Source organism: Eptesicus fuscus, chromosome 6 (assembly GCF_027574615.1).
Source record: "Eptesicus fuscus isolate TK198812 chromosome 6, DD_ASM_mEF_20220401, whole genome shotgun sequence".
Classification (NCBI taxonomy): domain Eukaryota; kingdom Metazoa; phylum Chordata; class Mammalia; order Chiroptera; family Vespertilionidae; genus Eptesicus; species Eptesicus fuscus.
The window spans coordinates 84,221,102-84,238,993 of NC_072478.1; the positions used below are offsets into that span (position 1 = coordinate 84,221,102).

Below are 17,892 nucleotides of genomic sequence, written 5' to 3' on the forward strand. Positions count from 1 at the left end.
GAAGATTATGCAGTTATACTACCTAATTTTTATCCTTTCTTTATACCTCAGTGCATCCTAACCAGTTTGCATGCCTGTTTCTTGAGTTAGAAAGAATCTCAGTAACCTCTTTCTCGAATACTATTCCTATTGGTGTATTTCTCTGTTCTTGGCTTGAGTCTCAGGAAGTACATCATTACCTAAGAGAAGCTTGTGACTCGAATCCAGTTGCCCTCCTATTCTTTCCTCTATAGGACAGCCCATGTACTCTCGTGAACATGGTGCTGCTGCATCTGAGCGACTTCAGTTGGGGACACCGCCTCCTCTGTTGGCAGCTCGTTTGGTGCCACCTCGAAACCTCATGGGATCCTCCATTGGGTACCATACCTCAGTCTCCAGTCCCACCCCTCTGGTCCCAGGTAAGCTTTGCTACAGATGGCCATCCACCTCTCTGCTCTTTTGTACCATAAGCTGGCCAGCCTGTGAGATGACCTGGCATCTGATCTGCTGTCACAAATTCCCATTAAAGCTTTTAGGTAGTTTTGTGTTGTTTTTTTTGTTGTTGTTGTTTTCTGTTCTTTGGTTTGTCCCTAGTGGCTGCTAGATGATTAGGCCTCCTGTGTGTCTATCATCTCTGGTGTCTTTTGTATTTACTTTCATTGCTTCGGTAACAAAAGTCATGCTTGTTCCTTAAACTAGTTTGTAATCTGATAGATAGGAAGAGAATATATATTTGTATGTTTTCTAGTCAGTTATACATTACAAGGAAAACTAGGTTAATTTTTCTTTAAACAAAACAAAAACATTTGGTTTCTTGCTGATTGTGGACAAACCTGTTTCTCTCCCCTCCCCCTTGTTGTATGGACTTGCTGTATAACGTAGTGATTTTTTGAAAACCTTTCTTCTATTTCATGTATATTTTGAAGACCTATGGAATGCTTTGTGGGTGTCTCATGAAGTTTTTAATTTCTCACCTTGTCTTTATTTAGTTCATTATAATTAACTAAAGGACTCTTAAGTTTCTTGAGTTTTGTGTATTCCCAGGAATTATAGAACAAGGTCATTTGATTATGTACCTTCTTTAAAACTTTATGCAGCCTTACCTGTAAATGTTCTGTTAAGAGAACTAAGTGGTAACTGAAAACTTTTTTTTTAAGTTTCTTTTCTTTTTTAAAAAATATTTTTGTTGATTTCAGAGAGGGAGAGAGATAGAAACATCAATGATGAGAGAGAATCATGGATCGGCTGCCTCCTGCATACCCCCTACTGGGGATCGAGCCCGCAACCCAGGCATGTGCCCTCACTGGGAATCGAACCCGGGACCCTTCAGTCCATAGGCTGACGCTCTATCTACTGAGCCAAACCAGCCAGGGCACTGAAAACTACTTTTATCTTAATTTGATGATCTTACGCTCTGAATCATAGAACTGATTGGTCAATAATAAAGATCTTGTAGCTGAAATTTAATATGAATGACATAAAGAATATTTTCGTTAAGGAAAATAAAAAAAAGACACAAGGACTTCTAAATCACAATTGTAAAAATCACCATCTTCACTCAGTCCTTTCATTTTATGTAGGATGAAGAGGATATATATCATTTGGAGACCAACATATTTAATATTAACACCAACAAAATAGTTATTTAGCATAAGAATTTAAAAAATTAATATTTTAGTTGTAGAGAAAACGAAAGGGACATGATAAAAGTGTCATTGATGGGGTGGGTGGTAGTAAGATAATGTTTACATTGATAAATATAAAATTTATCTTATTTATTAGCTTTTTGAAATAAAACATTTGAAATTTGCATTATGTATGAAGCCAGCTATTATCTCTCTCTAGTTTAAAGTGCAAAGAACCTAATTAATCTGTTTTTTCCCCCTGCTAATTAAAAGAGTACCTAGAAATTGGTGAGACATAGTAACAGAGGAAACTCATATAGTCTTTTATATATGGTGTTCCATGTATGTGAAAATTTCTCTTAAAAATAGTATTGAAGTTTGAATAAGGTGGCTAATATATAGGATAAAAATGACTAGTTAAATGAATCTGGAAATATATCAGTAATTAAGAATGAGCCCAGTTGGTGTGGCTCACTGGTTCAATTCTTGGTCAGGTCACATGCCCGGGTTGCGGGCTCAGTCCCCAGTAGGGGGTGTGCAAGAGGCAGCTGATTGATGATGTTTCTCCAATGTTTCTATCTCACTATCCCCTTCCCTTCCTCTCTCTCAAAATCAATAAAAACGTTTTTTCAAAAATTTTTGTAAAAGAACAGATTTATGTGTCTGTTTTGTGATGAAGCACTTTTGTGGCAAAGCACTTTTATTTCTTTCCCTTCTAATAGGTGTGTCTATATACTGTAACTCAAAGAGAAATATATATGGATTGACATATTCATTGAAGATAATTTATTTTTGGCAGTTATTTTATAGTAATGGGAGATTATTTAAATGCTCTCTGATTTGTTGTGTGTTTTGTTGTTTTATTTTTCCTTAGATACATATGAACCAGATGGTTATAATCCAGAAGCTCCTAGTATTACCAGTTCTGGTAGATCTCAGTACAGACAGTTCTTTTCAAGAACACAGACACAGCGCCCAAACCTGATTGGCCTAACATCTGGAGATATGGATGCAAATCCAAGAGGTGAGAGCATCTTGAATGCTTTCTGATGCTAAGTGTTACGCAGGAGTTGGATATAGCATTTCTTCCCTCACTGAAGTCTAAAAGTATTTACACACTATCTCTGAAGGGTGCTATATAGTCACCTCAAATAAATTTATTTGAATAACTTCATCTCCAAGATTTATTTTAAAGCTATAATCAGAAAGTATTTTTAAGTAAAAATAATACTAATGGAATTTAATAGCTTTTTTGTAGGACTTGAGGCTGTTTAGCTGTATACTGGACACTGTTCTAGATATAGGCATCCTATATAATAAAAGCCTAATAAGCAAATTGACGGAACAGCAGAATGACCGGAGGAACGACGGGTCGCTATGATATGTACTGACCACCAGGGAGCAGATGCTCAATGCAGGAGCTGCCCCCAGCCCACAGGCCCCAGGCCAGCCAAGGTGGTTGCCAGCGGCCCCCCCCCACAATCGCCCTACCAGTTGCCCCACAGATTGGCCCTGATTGCTGGCCAGTCCTAGCGACCCTACCCATGCACGAATTTCATGCATCGGGCCTCTAGTAGAAATGTGAAATGACATGGTACCTTGCCCTCGAAGAACTGATCATTTAAGAGCCTACTTTGTATCATTAAGAGCTGTTCTTTGAACTAGTAACGATTGACAACGTAAAATCTTACAATTAAATTATTTGACCATTTTTAGTGTTTATGATTATACAAGCATATGTTAGGACCTTAACAAAGTATAGTCATAAACCTTAAAAGATTAAGTGCAAGCATTTACCTTCAGTATGGGTTGATACCTTTCTTTCCCCTTCTCTAAAAAAAAAAGTTTGGGTGAAGAATTTGATGAGATTTAAATTTTTTTTAATTATAGTTAGATTTTCAATATTTAATTTTAATTTTAATGACTGGCCATGGGTCAACCTGACAATATTTTTCTGCTTTAATTATATGGTGAGCATTTTCCTATCCTGATTTTAACTTTTCTTTACTGCCACTAATATCAGTATTATCACTACAGGTTAAACAGTTTTGTATCGACTAAACCAAATATTTTTATATGTATTAATTATATTTCGTATTCCTTACCAACAACTCCTTAAAAGAGGTACTATCTTTTTTTTTTTAAAAAGAGGTACTATCTTTATTCTCTTTTTATAGATAAAGGTTCTCAGGCTTCGAGAGGTTAAAGAACTTATTTCAAGTCACACAGCCATTAATGAGAATTGGAATTTGAATCCAGGTCTATCTAATTCCAAAGAATATGTTCTTACCTTCTGTGCTATAAATTATACATTGTTGCCAAATAATGGGAATTAGTGAGAAGAGCATATTGTCAAAATTTCAAGTCTTCTCTTTGTCACTAGCCTGGTCTATCTGTACATTTATATACAGCAATTCATGAATCTCAGTGTAGAAGTTATGTGGTTTTTATATAACAGCCTTGCTTTTTCTTCTTGGACAATAATGTAATCTCTAGCTATGTCTTTTTTCTTTTTTATAAAGCACTTCAGAAAGAAAAGCATTAGGCAATGTCAGGTGGTGATAACTATTTTAGGGAAGACATAGTAATGGTATCTCACATTTTAGAATGCTTTATGTCATCACAATTGCTTTCTCATTCCATTATCATCTGAAAACACAAGCCCAAGGACAGGGATCAGATTTTATTCACTAATTTATACCCAAGGTTGAGCTATAGCAGATGCTCAAGAAATATATGTTAAATGAATGAATCTGCATCATAATTTTCCTGTCACACAGATGGAACATACTAGCAACCCCCATTCTTATCCCAACATCCAGTCCTACATATGTTATTCTTTGTTGCTAATTTAATACTGGCTTTGGATTTTTTCTCTCAACTTTTGAGTTAAATTTTTTTAAACCTATAGAATTATCAATGAAGTGTAATAAACGCCTAAATACCTTCACTTTGATTCACCAGTTATTAATGTTTTTCACCTTCGGGCAGGAATGCTTGCTTGTGTGCCCACATACTGTTCTTTCTCTCCCTTCTTCCCCTCACATTTTTTTCTTTAAAAAAAGTTAAATTTATTAAGGTGACATTGGTTAACACATTATATAAATTTTAAGTGTATAGTTCTATAATACATCATCTATATATTGTACTGTGTGCTCATCAAAGTCTAGTCTCCTTCTGTTACCCTATATTTGGCCCCCTTTACCCTCTTCACCCTCCCACATTTTTTTCTTGAACCACTTGAAATCATAGATTCTGACACTTTTGCTTGCATCTAAGAATAAGACATAGTCCTATATAAGCACAGTATTATTACCGCACACAAGAAAATCATAATTCCATAGTAATATTCTATCCAGGTGAATTTCTTGTTTAATTACATCAGAAGACAAATAATTTTACTGTACTTATGGTGCTAAGTTTGATAGCTTGCCTAAGGTGATAACTGTTCAATCTCTTCATTGTAAAATAAATAATTCATGGAGTGATACTTTGGCACTAGATAAATATCTTGTTTTCCAACAATCTTCCACTGATTTTTTTTTTTTTTTGCATCCATTAATGATTTTTGCCTGAATCATTTGCTACATTGGGGTTGCCTATTTTTAAACTTAGGAATTGTATTATTTTTTTAAAAAGAGGAAAAGAAGGCAAGGCAATTGATAAGTTTTTCTTGTTGCTTAGGTGTTTCTGAAAAGAAAGTGGTTCTAGTTGGGTGCTATTCACAGTGCTTTTTAGCTTTTAATCATTTTGAATTTCCCCAAATATAATGCAATGTCAGTAATGTTAATTTTTGTTTCCAACAGCTGCTAACATTGTCATCCAGACTGAACCACCAGTTCCTGTTTCAATTAATAGCAACATAACCAGAGTAGTTCTTGAACCAGATAGCCGAAAAAGAGCTGTGGGTGGCTTGGAAGGGCCACTCACAAAGAAACCTTGGCTTGGAAAGTAAGATAATTTGCTAATTAGTAGCATTGAATTGGTGTTTTTATTATTTTTGCTTGCATTAGTAAATTTGTATAATTAAGAATTGTTGTTAATCAATGATTATCAAACTGTGTGTGTCAAAGTTAGGGTTCCCCGAGGCATCCTTAGAATGTCTTAAAAATTGAAAAGCTAACAGAATATTTATAATATATATTGGTAATTTGTACTACTTATTTCTAGGCCTAACCCAATATTAAGAACTGAGACTCTGGAAATGAATAAAAAGGAAAAAAATCTGTACTTTCGCAGAAGTTGAAAAATGCACTGTTAAAAATACATTCTTTTCTTGCTTTAATGTTAGATTCCTTGATAGTTGTGGTGGATCTTTTTAGCATGACCTTTAAACTTAGTTGGGCCTTTTCTTTTTTTGATTTTGGCCTTTCAGTCTTCTTTCTCTCTGCCTATTCTAATCCCATTTAGTTAATGTGAAAATTATTTTGTACTTTATGAAGAGTGTTAAGTGCTTACAAAAGACAGTTTCAAAAAATGTAAACTTCCATTCTTTGTAACCATATATATATATATATATATCTTGGCTAGGCATAAGGTGAGAGAGAATTTACCAAGATTTATTAGTTAACCAAGATTTCCTAGGTCATTATTCTTTATGACATTTTTTTCTTTCAGGCAAGGGAATAACAATCAGAGTAAACCAGGATTCTTAAGAAAGAATCAGTATACAAATACCAAGTTAGAAGTCAAGAAAATTCCTCAGGAGTTGAACAACATTACCAAGCTCAATGAACACTTCAGCAAATTTGGAACTATTGTTAACATCCAGGTAAATGTGGCTATGTTCATGACAGAATCCATGTATTCAATGCATTTTTGATAATATTACTACCTGCTCACCTTATTTAAATGAGCCAGTGATTAATGTGATCATCTTTGCTAACACTACCTATCTGTATGCCCAACTTAATGATGGAATTGTTAAGCTGAATTTGTTTTTTTAATATTTTATTGATTTTTTTGCAGAGAGGAAGGGAGAGGGATAGAGAGCTAGAAACATCGATGAGAGAGAAACATCGATCAGCTGCCTCCTGCACACCTCCCACTGAGGATGTGCCCGCAACCAAGGCACATGCCCTTGACCAGAATCGAACCTGGGACCCTTCAGTCCACAGGCTGATGCTCTATCCTCTGAGCCAAACCAGTCAGGGCTGAATTTGTTTTTTAAATTGATTTGGTTCTTCTCTGCAATCTCTTCCTGAGAGACACCGAGTTAGTATTTTTATAGTTTTATCTCTGGAGAGATGACTTGATTGCCTGCTTTAGTATTCTAACTAGGTAGGTGAGATTCTTGGTAATTTCCACTATTGTCATTTTGTCCACTGACTCACTTTTATATTGTGGTAAATTAGTTATTGGTTAAGGCTGGTTCTAATCTTGAGAATTTTAAGCAGTGCGACATATTTTCTAACATCAAATTGTAGCTTTTGTATTTTGCTGTCTACTTAGCAGATATTTGAATTTATGAATTTGTGGTTGGTGTTACGCTGTAATTGAGGGTACTTAGAGGCCTGCTTAAGTTGGAATTTCGGTCATTTACCCCTGATACTTAGTGTTACCACCAAATAAAAATATCCTATCTAATAAAGAGGGAATAATTGACTGTCATGCTGTCACAAAGATGGCAGCGCCCATAGTGGAGGTGGGTTTTCCATAACACAAAATGTCTGCGCCTACAGTGGAGGTGGGGTTTCTGTAGCACAAGATGGCTGCACCCATAGCGGAGGCCGAGTTCCTGTAATGAGCCTTAACGAGCAATTAGCAGGGACCTGAGGCTGCGTGGCGCTGGGCTGGGGCAGGGGACCTGAGACTGCGCCCCCCCCCCCCCCCCGCTCAGTGTGGCTTGACAGGGGACCTCAGGTTGTGCCCTCCACCCTGGCGCCAGGCTGGGGGACCTCAGGCGGGGAACTTCAAGGTATGCCCCCTGCCCTGGTGCTGAGCCGGGGGACCTCGGCTGCTCCCCTAACCCCGGGCCAGGGGACCTGAGGCTGCACCCCCTGCCTGGTGGGGCTTGACAGGGGACCTCAGGCCCTGTCCCCGGCCCTGATGCCGGGCCGGGCGACCTGAGGCTGCCCGGGCAGGGTTTGACGGGGGACCTGAGGCTGCGCCCTCCTCCCGCCCGCCCAGCAGGGCTTGACAAGGGTGGGGCCGGCCAGGTCTGGATCTCGCCCAACGGGGGTGGGGCCAGCTGGGTCTGGGTCGTGTGTGATTTTGAGGCGCCACAGGTGGGCAGGGATTTGACTCTGGGTCCCGTGGCGCGCCCCAGACTCTGACTGGAGGAAGATTTTTATGTACATTTTACTAATTTTCTTTCATCTCTGACACTTCTATTATAGAGAAAGGGTAAATAGCAATATTAAAATATTTCCTCTAATTAATCCCCTTTTAATGTGCACGAATTTCATGCACTGGGCCACTAGTAATTTATATAACTGAGTTTATGAAGGTAGCTCTGGCCAGGTGGCTCGGTTGCTTACAGCGTCATCTGATACACTGGGTTCAGTTTCCCAGTTAGGACACATATCTAGGTTTCGGGTTCTATCTCCGGTCAGGGCGTGTATGGGAGGCAGCTGATTGATGTTTCTCTCTCACATTGATGTTTTTCTCTCTAAAAATCAATAAAAACACATCCTCAAGTGAGGATTTAAAAACAACAAGAAGGTTGTATTGGGGGACTTGGAATTTCAAAGAATTGAGCCAAACTACTTTATTTTTTTGAGAGAGAGAGATTTTTAAGCAGGTTTTACCCCTGAGAGCAGAAGTGGTGCATGCTTCATTCGTCTGATTAGGGCCCCACCTTTATGACCTCATTTACCTCTGAAAAGCCTATCCTTAAAGCTTATTTCTGAATAGTTTCATTGGAAGTTAAGATTTCAACATGTGAATTTGGGGGTGGGGAGGGCACAGTTTAATTCTGTATAACTTCTTGTTGGGAAATTATTTTTTATGATGCATTGCTGAATTAAAGGGTATTTTAAGACCTTTTATTTGAATTACCAAATTGTTCTCCTAAAGGGTTGTGCCAGTTGATACTCCCAAATTTACTGTCTAAAACCTCATCAGCACTGTAATATGGATTCATTAGATTTTTGTAATGAATTTAAGTGAAAAATTATTTGTTACAATTTGCTTTGTTTATTACTATGTAGACTAATTTATATAGACCATTTATAGTTCTTTTATATTTACCTATCCATGGTCTTTGTCCATTTTTTATACAAAAGCATTTATAATAGTGCTTTTCTAAGCTTTTGCTTGTCATATATATTAAAAATAGTTTTTCCATTTGTCATTTATTTTGTTTATGGCTTGTTTGGACTGACAGAGTTTTTAAATTTTACATTGTCAAATCTGCTTATTTGTCTTTATAGAACCTACCTTTATAGGGATGTATACAAGGGCTTTTCAGACCCTACCTTTATAGGGATGTATACAGGGCTTTTCAGATTATACAGTTATCTTTTTTCTTCTGGGTCTTTATGCGGTATTTTGTTTGTTTGTTATTGTATCTCTGGAGTTAGTTTGAATGTGAGATATCATGGAGGAATCTAATAGCTCTTCAGTGATTAGGTAACAGTAGGATTATTTATTGGATCTAACATTCTTCTGTATATAATTTTGAAATAGGCATATCATCTTTTAGGGGCTAGAGAACTTTATTTTCAAAGGATTCACAATGGATCTCAGCAGGCTGTTTTCTACTTCTGAATTATTTATCAATTTATTTGCATTTAAGTATTTGTTAATATCTGTTTTTGTTGTTGATTTTGTTGTTTCTTACAGGTTGCTTTTAAGGGAGATCCAGAAGCAGCCCTTATCCAATATCTTACCAATGAGGAGGCCAGGAAAGCCATTTCTAGCACTGAAGCTGTTCTAAACAACCGATTCATTCGAGTCCTGTGGCATAGAGAAAACAATGAGCAACCAGCACTACAGTCCCCAGCACAGCTGCTCCTACAACAACAGCAAACACTTAGTCACATGTCACAACAGCACCATCACCTGCCACAGCACCTTCATCAGCAATCTTCTACTGCAACGGTACATGGAGGTATCCAGAAGGTAATCTACTGGTTCACATGGAATTAGAGGTCCTCTAGTCCCTTCCTATAGATCAGTGTTCCTTAGTTTGCAGTCCTTTGGTCTTCTACACCAGAGCCACTCAAGTTGATCTGCAGATCAGCAGCATCTGTTTTCCTGGAAGCAATTTCTTAGGCCTCCCCACAACTGTTGAATCAGAATCACTGTGTAGGGCCCAATAATCTATGTTTAGGAATCTATATATATATATAAAAGCCTAAGTGACAGGACTACCATTCGACTGGCCGACCGGTACCTATGATGCACACTGACCACTAGGGGGCAGATGCTCAATGCAGGAGCTGCAGTGACTTGGCAGCTGCGGTTCTTGGGTGAACCAGAGAGGAGGGAGCCCGATTCTGGGGTGTGTCACCCAAGAACCACTCTCTCTCAATCCGGGACCCCTCGGGGATGTCGGAGAGCTGGTTTCAGCCCTAACCCTATAGGCCAGGCTGAGGGACCCCTCTAGTGCACGAATCCATGCACCGGGCCTCTAGCCCATTGACTCCCCACTTTGGGTCTGGCTCCCCATGTGGCCTCTAGCACATTGGAGAGGTCATCGGTCTGGCCCTTACAGAAACTTTCGACTTAGCTAAATGATGAGACGTGCAGGACCTACTGGCTGCGGCCCTGATGTCTGGTGCTGTGCTTGCCCACCTGCTTAATATCAATTTCCAGTGGAGGCAGAGAATTCTGCTACCACTCTTGGCTGGGAAACTGGCTGCGGCTTCCCTCCTTCCGGGTGGACAGTAGTGCCATTGGGCAACCTCCGGGGAGGGAAGGAGGCAAAGGAGCAGCTCAGGTGGGAAGAAAGAGGTTCTCGCCACCACAGGACTCCGCCGGGGTGGAAGGGCCTGGGCAGGAGCCTGACATTGAGCAGGGTCCTGCCCTAGGCCGACTAGATTCCAGGTTAAGTAAATCCTTAATAATTGGCTAAATAATTGCATTTTGCAGCTAAATGCCCATAGGTTGTCAGTTACCACCAAACTTAGGGTAAAGAGAGATGAAAGAAGCTAGACATATACAGAAAGTGACATAACATTGGGAGAAGAGTGGAGGGGGCCCAATTCTGGGGTGCGTCACCTGAGAGCCGCCCTCTCCCAATCTGGGACCCCTCAGGGGATGTCGGAGAGCCGGTTTGGCCCAATCCCCGCAGGCCAGGCCGAGGGACCCCACCAGTGCATGAATCCGTGCACCAGGCCTCTAGTATATCTATAACAAGCTCTCCAGGTAATTCTTTTGTACACCAAGGTTTGAGAAGTGCTCTTCTCCTGTTCTACATTAAAATCACTTATCTGGGTACAAATTCCTGGGCCTTTTCTTTCCAAACCTGTAGTCAATTTCTAGATATAGGGACCATAAATCTTAATGTTGAAGCAATACCCTTAGTGATTTTTCTCAATACTAAAGTATAATAACTGTCCATCACTGAACAATTCTGAACCTAGAACTTCTGAGTTTTGGGGTTAGAATCAGTCACCCTTGTACCTGTCCTTTTGTCTTACCTTCTTCCATGTAGAAAAATTCTGTTCCTTTTAAAACTGAAAGGGAAGCTGCAAGAGAATGGGATTTTGTCTGTTATATTCATTCAATGCCTAGTGCCTAAAACAAGGCCTGGCATATATTGCTCAAAATACATTTGAATGAATAGATGAAGGAAAGAACAAGCCACCATGCATTAGAGTCATTTAGATATTGATAATAATTATTATCTCTATAGAATACTTTTTTAAAGTATTCCTTACATAGTCTTATCGTTATTCATCATCCTGCTTATTTGCACCTGTCTGCATTTCTTTTGTCTAGGTGCCACTTCATGTTAGGGTCCAAAGGTGAATTCTTTCCCTAGATGTTGGCTGAATGGTATATAAAAGAGTGATATCTTCACTTCTGTGATCATTAGACCCTGTTATGTTAATGCAGTCTAATATTGTTTTATGTTTTGGGAGTGGTCCTAACACACTATTATTTATATTAAGCTACTATCAATTAAAATGCTTAAGTCTGTCAAAGCATTACATATTGAAGAGAATATAGAAAAATTATTAGAATCTCTGTATGAGTATATATACATATATGCATGTATTTTGTTGTGACATATTTAAGACATCCAAAAAGTATGAATAATAACATAACAATCATTGATGTATCTGCCACTTCACTTAAAAAAATAAAACCTTAAAGATAATTAAAGCACCTTCCCTTCCCATTTTCTTTCTTACCTTCCTCTCCTGAGTAATCAATGTCCTAAATTTATATCATTCCTGAGCATTTAAAAAACTTATACTACATACATATGTGTTTATTTTGTATATACAGATGATGAGCAAACCACAGACACCGGGTGCATATGTTCTTAACAAAGTTCCTGTGAAACATCGTCTTGGACACGCAAGTGCTAACCAGAGTGATGCGGCACACTTGTTAAATCAGTCAGGTGGTGCTGGAGATGATTGCCAGGTGTGTGTTTCTGTGAGCCTCAAATATGTTCAGAGTTGTTCAGAACAAGGAAATTAACAAATTGATTTACCATCCAGATTTGTAATGTCTTGTTTTTCTTAGATAAGTGTGACAGCTAACGTGAATGTCGCGGATATTATTTCCTAATTTCCATGATTTAGCTAGAAATTTGCTAGTTAAAATTTTTTTCTATTCAAAGCTAAGTAGGAATTTGATAATTTTAGACAGTTATTAATAGGTAGATGTCTTTATTAGTTCATACCTTTTATAATTTTTCTCTTTAATATAAAGAGCATAGTGAAGGAGATTCTATTATAATTAAAAGTCGAACATTAAAATTTATTTTAAGTAGTTTCTTTTGCTTTTAGGAAGCCTATCTAATAATAGACAAATATGCAAATTGACCATACCTCCGACACGCCCACAAGCCACACCCACCATCTAATCAGAGTGAGCATGCAAATTAACCCAAACCAAGATGGCTATAGCCACAGAGAGCAAGGTTTCCTAGGTAACAGAGGAAGCCAAGCTTTCCGCCTGCCCTTGCCAGGCCTAAGCCTCCACTCAAGCTACAAAGTTTCAATTATAGAAGGTAAACAAATTCAAACAAATGGTGGCGGAATGGAGCTTGAGAGAGCAGGCCAGGGTTGCCGCCGACAACAGGGGAAGCAAAGCTTTCCGCACACCCTGGCCGGGCCCACCCGCTTAAGGCAACAAAGTTTCAATTATAACCCCAACACAAATGGCTGCCGGCTGTGGAGGGAGCCCCAGGCTTGGCTCTGCTCCAGGCTACAAAGTTTCAATTGTAGAAGGAAAATAAATTCCAGATACCAGGGCCTCCGCTTGGATTGCCAGGGGGCGTGGCTGGCCTGAAAACCACCTCAGGCCCCTCGCTCAGGCTGCCCCACGCCCCAAAGGAACCCCCACCTGATCCGGGACGCCCTTCAGGGCAAACCAGCTGGCCCCCACCCCTGTACCAGGCCTCTATCCTATCTAATAAAAGAGTAATATGCAGATTGATCATCACGGCAATCCTGGCCTGCTCTCTCAAGCTCCATTCTGCCGCCATTTCTGTTTGAATTTGTTTACCTTCTATAATTGAAACTTTGTAGCTTGAGTGGAGGCTTAGGCCTGGCAAGGGCAGGCGGAAAGCTTGCTTCCTCTGTTACCTAGGAAACCTTGCTCTCTGTGGCTGTAGCCATCTTGGTTGGGTTAATTTGCATAGTCGCTCTGATTGGATGGTGGGTGTGGCTTGTGGGTGTGTTGGAGGTATGGTCAATTTGCATATTTGTCTATTAGGTAGGAAGATAGGATAGCCCTGACTTAACCTGCCCTTTTATTGTCTGGATTAGATAACTCAGTTTTTCAATAAACTGATTTGCTATGGAGATTAAAAATTTTATTTTAAAACATGAAGGGAAAGTGCTTATCACATAACAAGTGGTCTGTAAATTTTAAGTATTGTCATTTTTGTTTTAATAAATAATAATAACATGAATATCAGTTGTGCAGGATTTCTTACTATTTGAGATACTTTCCTGTGTAGTTAAAGTAGCTTAATTTTGAGGATAAGTTATTGTATGATTGAGAGTAATTTTGTATTTGGATATATCATTTATTTACAAGATTGAATTTTCCATGAATTTTTAAATATTATATCCTGTGTCCCTTACATCTTGTATTCAGTTAAAAATATAGAAAACAGTGGAGTGTGTTAACAAAGGCTTGAACCTGAGAGATTGTAGTGTAACATGTAGCTAGCTGTGCTTTGTCTTAAAGAGGGGAAGTTTAACTGGAAAGTCATCTGTTCAGAAGAGGAAAGGTATCTAAATACCAAAACTAGCTATGTAAAGATGGCCCGGTTGCCCCTAACTGCCCTCCCCTGCTGGCCTGGTTGCCCCTAACTGCCCTCCCCTGCTGGCCTGATCGCCCACAACTACCCTCCCCTGCTGGCCATCTTGTTGTGGCCATCTTTGACCACATGGGGGCAGCCATCTTGTGCGAGGGCCTAAGGGTCAATTTGCATATTACCTCTTTATTATATAGGATTATTATATAGGATTGTAAACTCAAAGCATTTGGTTAAATATAGTGTTAATATTATGATTACAAAGTACCTTATTAGAATTGCAGTTATTAGAAACCTGGTTTCTTATTTGACACTTCCCATGTGTTACCCTTCAGCTAAACACCGCCAGGAACACATGGTTGAACATGTTGAGTTTATTTAGTGAGGGAAGGTAAACAATGAAACCATAGGGCATCTCAGTTGAAGGGTGTTAGAAAGGACTTCTTTTAGGTTTAGGCTGTGTTAGTAATTCTGTGATCAGATACTATCTAATAAAGAGGGAATATGCAAATTGACTGTCATGCCGTCACAAAGATGGCAGTGCCCATAGCCACAAGATGGCAGCGCCCAGATCCCTTAGCCCCGCCGGAGTCCCTCAGTCCTTTCAGCCCCGCTGGGCGGGCGGTGTGGCAGGTGCGTGGTGCTGCCAGACCCACCCTCAGCCCCCAGCTGCTTAGTGCCAGCCTGAGGCGCAGCAAGCCTCGGATGGTGGCTGCCCAGCTGCCCAGGGCGGTCCCAAGGTGCAGGCAAGCCTCGGATGGCGGCCGCCCAGCCGCCCAGGGCCACCCAAGGCTCAGGTAACCAGGGCCGGCCGAAACTTGCGCTGCCGGCAGTGACAGCAGCAGAGGTGTGATGGGGGCGTTGCCTTCCCCTGATCGCCGGATCACCTCCCGTCCCTGCGGGTTCCCGGAATGTGAGAGAGGGCAGGCTGGGCTGAGGGACCCCTCACTCCAGTGCATGAATTTTCATGCACTGGGACTCTAGTTAATAAGTCTGGCTAGAAGGAAGGAAGACTAGAATGAGGAATGTAATTGGTAAAGAAGCTGTAGTCATTTCTTTTGGCCAGGATAGAGAGAGATGGTTAGTCATTTTAATGGTTTGGATAACATTATGGAGTGATCTTGTTATTGTCATAATCTGTCATGACCACAAGAGTGGCCATATCTGAGGCTGATATTCTGTCTGTCAAACTGTTTTATGTTTAATAGGGAGGACCTAGTTGTGAGTGGCAGGCCAGCTCCTAGATGTTAGGGCTTGTAGTTCTTTATTTCAGTTTAAAAGAGAGAAAAAAGGTGATTGCATTCAGAAACACAACATTATTGCTTAACATCAATTTTTGTGTTTTTTTTTTTAATTTGAGTGCCAGTTAAATTTAGGTATAAGGAACTAGTTTTACAAATGTCGTTTTTAAGTGTAAAATATAAAATTTTACTCCCCCCAAAAAGAAATATATTCAGTCTTTATAAAAAATGACTTTGAGTCATTTCTAAGATTTAATTTAATCATATTTTTGTTTCACAGATATTTTCACCTCCAGGCCATCCAAAAATGATTTACAGCTCTTCAAACTTAAAGACTCCTTCAAAACTTTGTTCAGGGTCTAAATCTCACGATGTTCAAGAAGTTCTTAAAAAGAAGCAGGTAACAGCTTTGATTCTTCTTTTGTTAAAGAGGAAAGGTCCCACTGAATTCTTAAGTGATTGTGTTAACACCTTTGGCTGTTGATGTTGTTATGGAACTCCATGATCATGTTTATTTAGCTGCTGCTGGATGCAGTGTACACTTGAACTAAAGGTGAACAAACAGAGAAAATGTTTTGTAATTGCCTTTTGGTGGCTACATCAAGCCACAAGGAAAGACTTTTTCTGTGCAAAAGTAAACAACACCAAACTGTAATATTTTTTAATTCTCCAATGAAAGAAGCAGACATTTCATTTCATTATTTATTTATTGTTCTTTCTGGCTTTCAAGTTAGGTAATGTTTCACATAAAATATAACTACTTATGTAGTTATTCAGATGATTCAATTCTGAGTTTCATATCATCTTAGATTTAAACAGTTTTTCAAATAAAATATTTATATATATTATTTCAGCATAATTTGATATTTAATTAACAGAGGGGTGGACGCAACATTTTCTTGGCAAAAACATATTTTCCTATTGTTTCTAATCTGTAGTTCATCTCACATATTTAAACCTCAGAAATAAGGATTTGGCTTATTACATTGACAAATGAAAACACTTCTTAATTTTCCTCAGAAAATTTAGGTCATTCAAATGAATGAACCTCATAGATACAGCTAATTAATGTTCAGTATTTTAAATATTTTTTAAAGTACAGTTATAAATGTAAAGTTTTTTTATATTGAAAATGTTGGGACAATATAGTTGAAGGTTTTATCTCTGGTTTTCAGCCATTTTTTGACCAGGAGGAAAATTTATCTTATTATAGGGATGGCCCAGAAGAAACAAATTGAGAATGAAGTAGCCTTATGTATCATTGGCAGATTTTGTTATCCATTATTAATTTTTTCTTTTATCTATTCATATAGGAAGCAATGAAGCTACAACAAGATATGAGGAAAAAAAGGCAAGAAGTGTTAGAAAAACAGATAGAATGCCAGAAGGTAAGATAAGAGCTCATTATTTGCCTATTGGAATTGATGTGTAAAATGGATTTTATAAAGATATTCCTAATGGTAAATATTTTAAGGTTATTTTTATATTACACTTTATTAAGCAGAGTTTTGTTTTGTAGATGCTAATATCCAAGCTAGAAAAAAACAAAAACATGAAACCAGAAGAGAGAGCAAATATAATGAAGACTTTGAAAGAGCTTGGTGAAAAGATCTCACAACTGAAAGATGAATTAAAAACATCTTCTGCAGTCTCCACACCATCGAAAGTGAAGACCAAAACAGAGGTATGTTTGCACTTTTTTATAATATATTTTTTTATCGATTTCAGAGAGAGGGAGAGGGAGAGAGAGAGAGAGAGAAAACATCAATGATGAGAGAGAATCATTTGATCAGCTGTCTCCTGAACACTCCCCACTGGGGACCGAGCCTGCAACCTGGGCATGTGCTCTGATCGGAAATCTAACTGTGACCTCCTGGTTCATATGTCAATGCTCAACCATTGAGCCACACTAGCTGGGCTACTTGCATTTTTTATTCAACATAAGGTTATTGAACATCTCTCACATGTTTGGTACTTTGAAAGTACAGTGCAACCCTTAGGTGGCTAATAGTTTAAAGGGGATACAATTGTAGTAACAAGTTTAAAAAATATTTCTATAGATGCTATATATACTGTCTTTGAAAGAGGTAAATAAAGGTGTGTTTTTTTTAATTGAAATGTTTGGTTTTCTCTGCTGAACATGAAACTACTAAAGTGGTGGTGAGCAAAGAGGTTACTTCCTATTTCAGCATTTTTTTTTATAATTTTATAATAGTGTTGTAATAAAACCATTCCTCTTAATAATCATTTGCTTTAGTATGGGCAAAAATGTGGCATTCTATAGGAAAGAATAATTGGAAGCACTAGATTCATTGAAGTCTAATTTTGTTAATTTCCTGTTTTGATTTATGTTGTGTGTTTTTTTAAGAAGAAGGGAAGGAAGAAAAAGAGGAACATAGTTAAAAGAATAAAATGGCAATAAAATACATAACCACCAATAATTACTTTAAATGTAAATTGCTTATCAAAAGACAGTATGGAGTTACCTCAAAATATTAAAACTAGAAATGCCATATGACCCAGCAATTCCACTCTAGGAATATATCCAAAGAAAGCAAAACACTAATTTGAAAGAATATATGCATCCCTGTGTTCATTGCAGCATTATTTACAATAGACAAGATTTGGAAGCAGCCTAAGTGCCCATCAGTAGATG

General features: G+C 38.5%; 1 protein-coding gene across 4 annotated transcripts in view; it reads left to right on the plus strand.

Moving 5' to 3' along the window:
* RBM27 (RNA binding motif protein 27) overlaps positions 1 to 17,892 on the plus strand; it is a 61,199-nt gene that overhangs the window by 30,777 nt on the left and 12,530 nt on the right. For all 4 annotated transcript variants that reach the window (XM_028146112.2, XM_028146118.2, XM_008140819.3 and 1 more), the window contains exons 9-17: positions 234 to 398; positions 2,479 to 2,628; positions 5,411 to 5,555; positions 6,222 to 6,375; positions 9,390 to 9,668; positions 12,006 to 12,146; positions 15,517 to 15,636; positions 16,550 to 16,624; positions 16,756 to 16,920. In XM_028146112.2, coding sequence (XP_028001913.2) covers positions 234 to 398; positions 2,479 to 2,628; positions 5,411 to 5,555; positions 6,222 to 6,375; positions 9,390 to 9,668; positions 12,006 to 12,146; positions 15,517 to 15,636; positions 16,550 to 16,624; positions 16,756 to 16,920 — 1,394 coding nt within the window. The remainder of the gene's footprint in view (positions 1 to 233; positions 399 to 2,478; positions 2,629 to 5,410; positions 5,556 to 6,221; positions 6,376 to 9,389; positions 9,669 to 12,005; positions 12,147 to 15,516; positions 15,637 to 16,549; positions 16,625 to 16,755; positions 16,921 to 17,892) is intronic.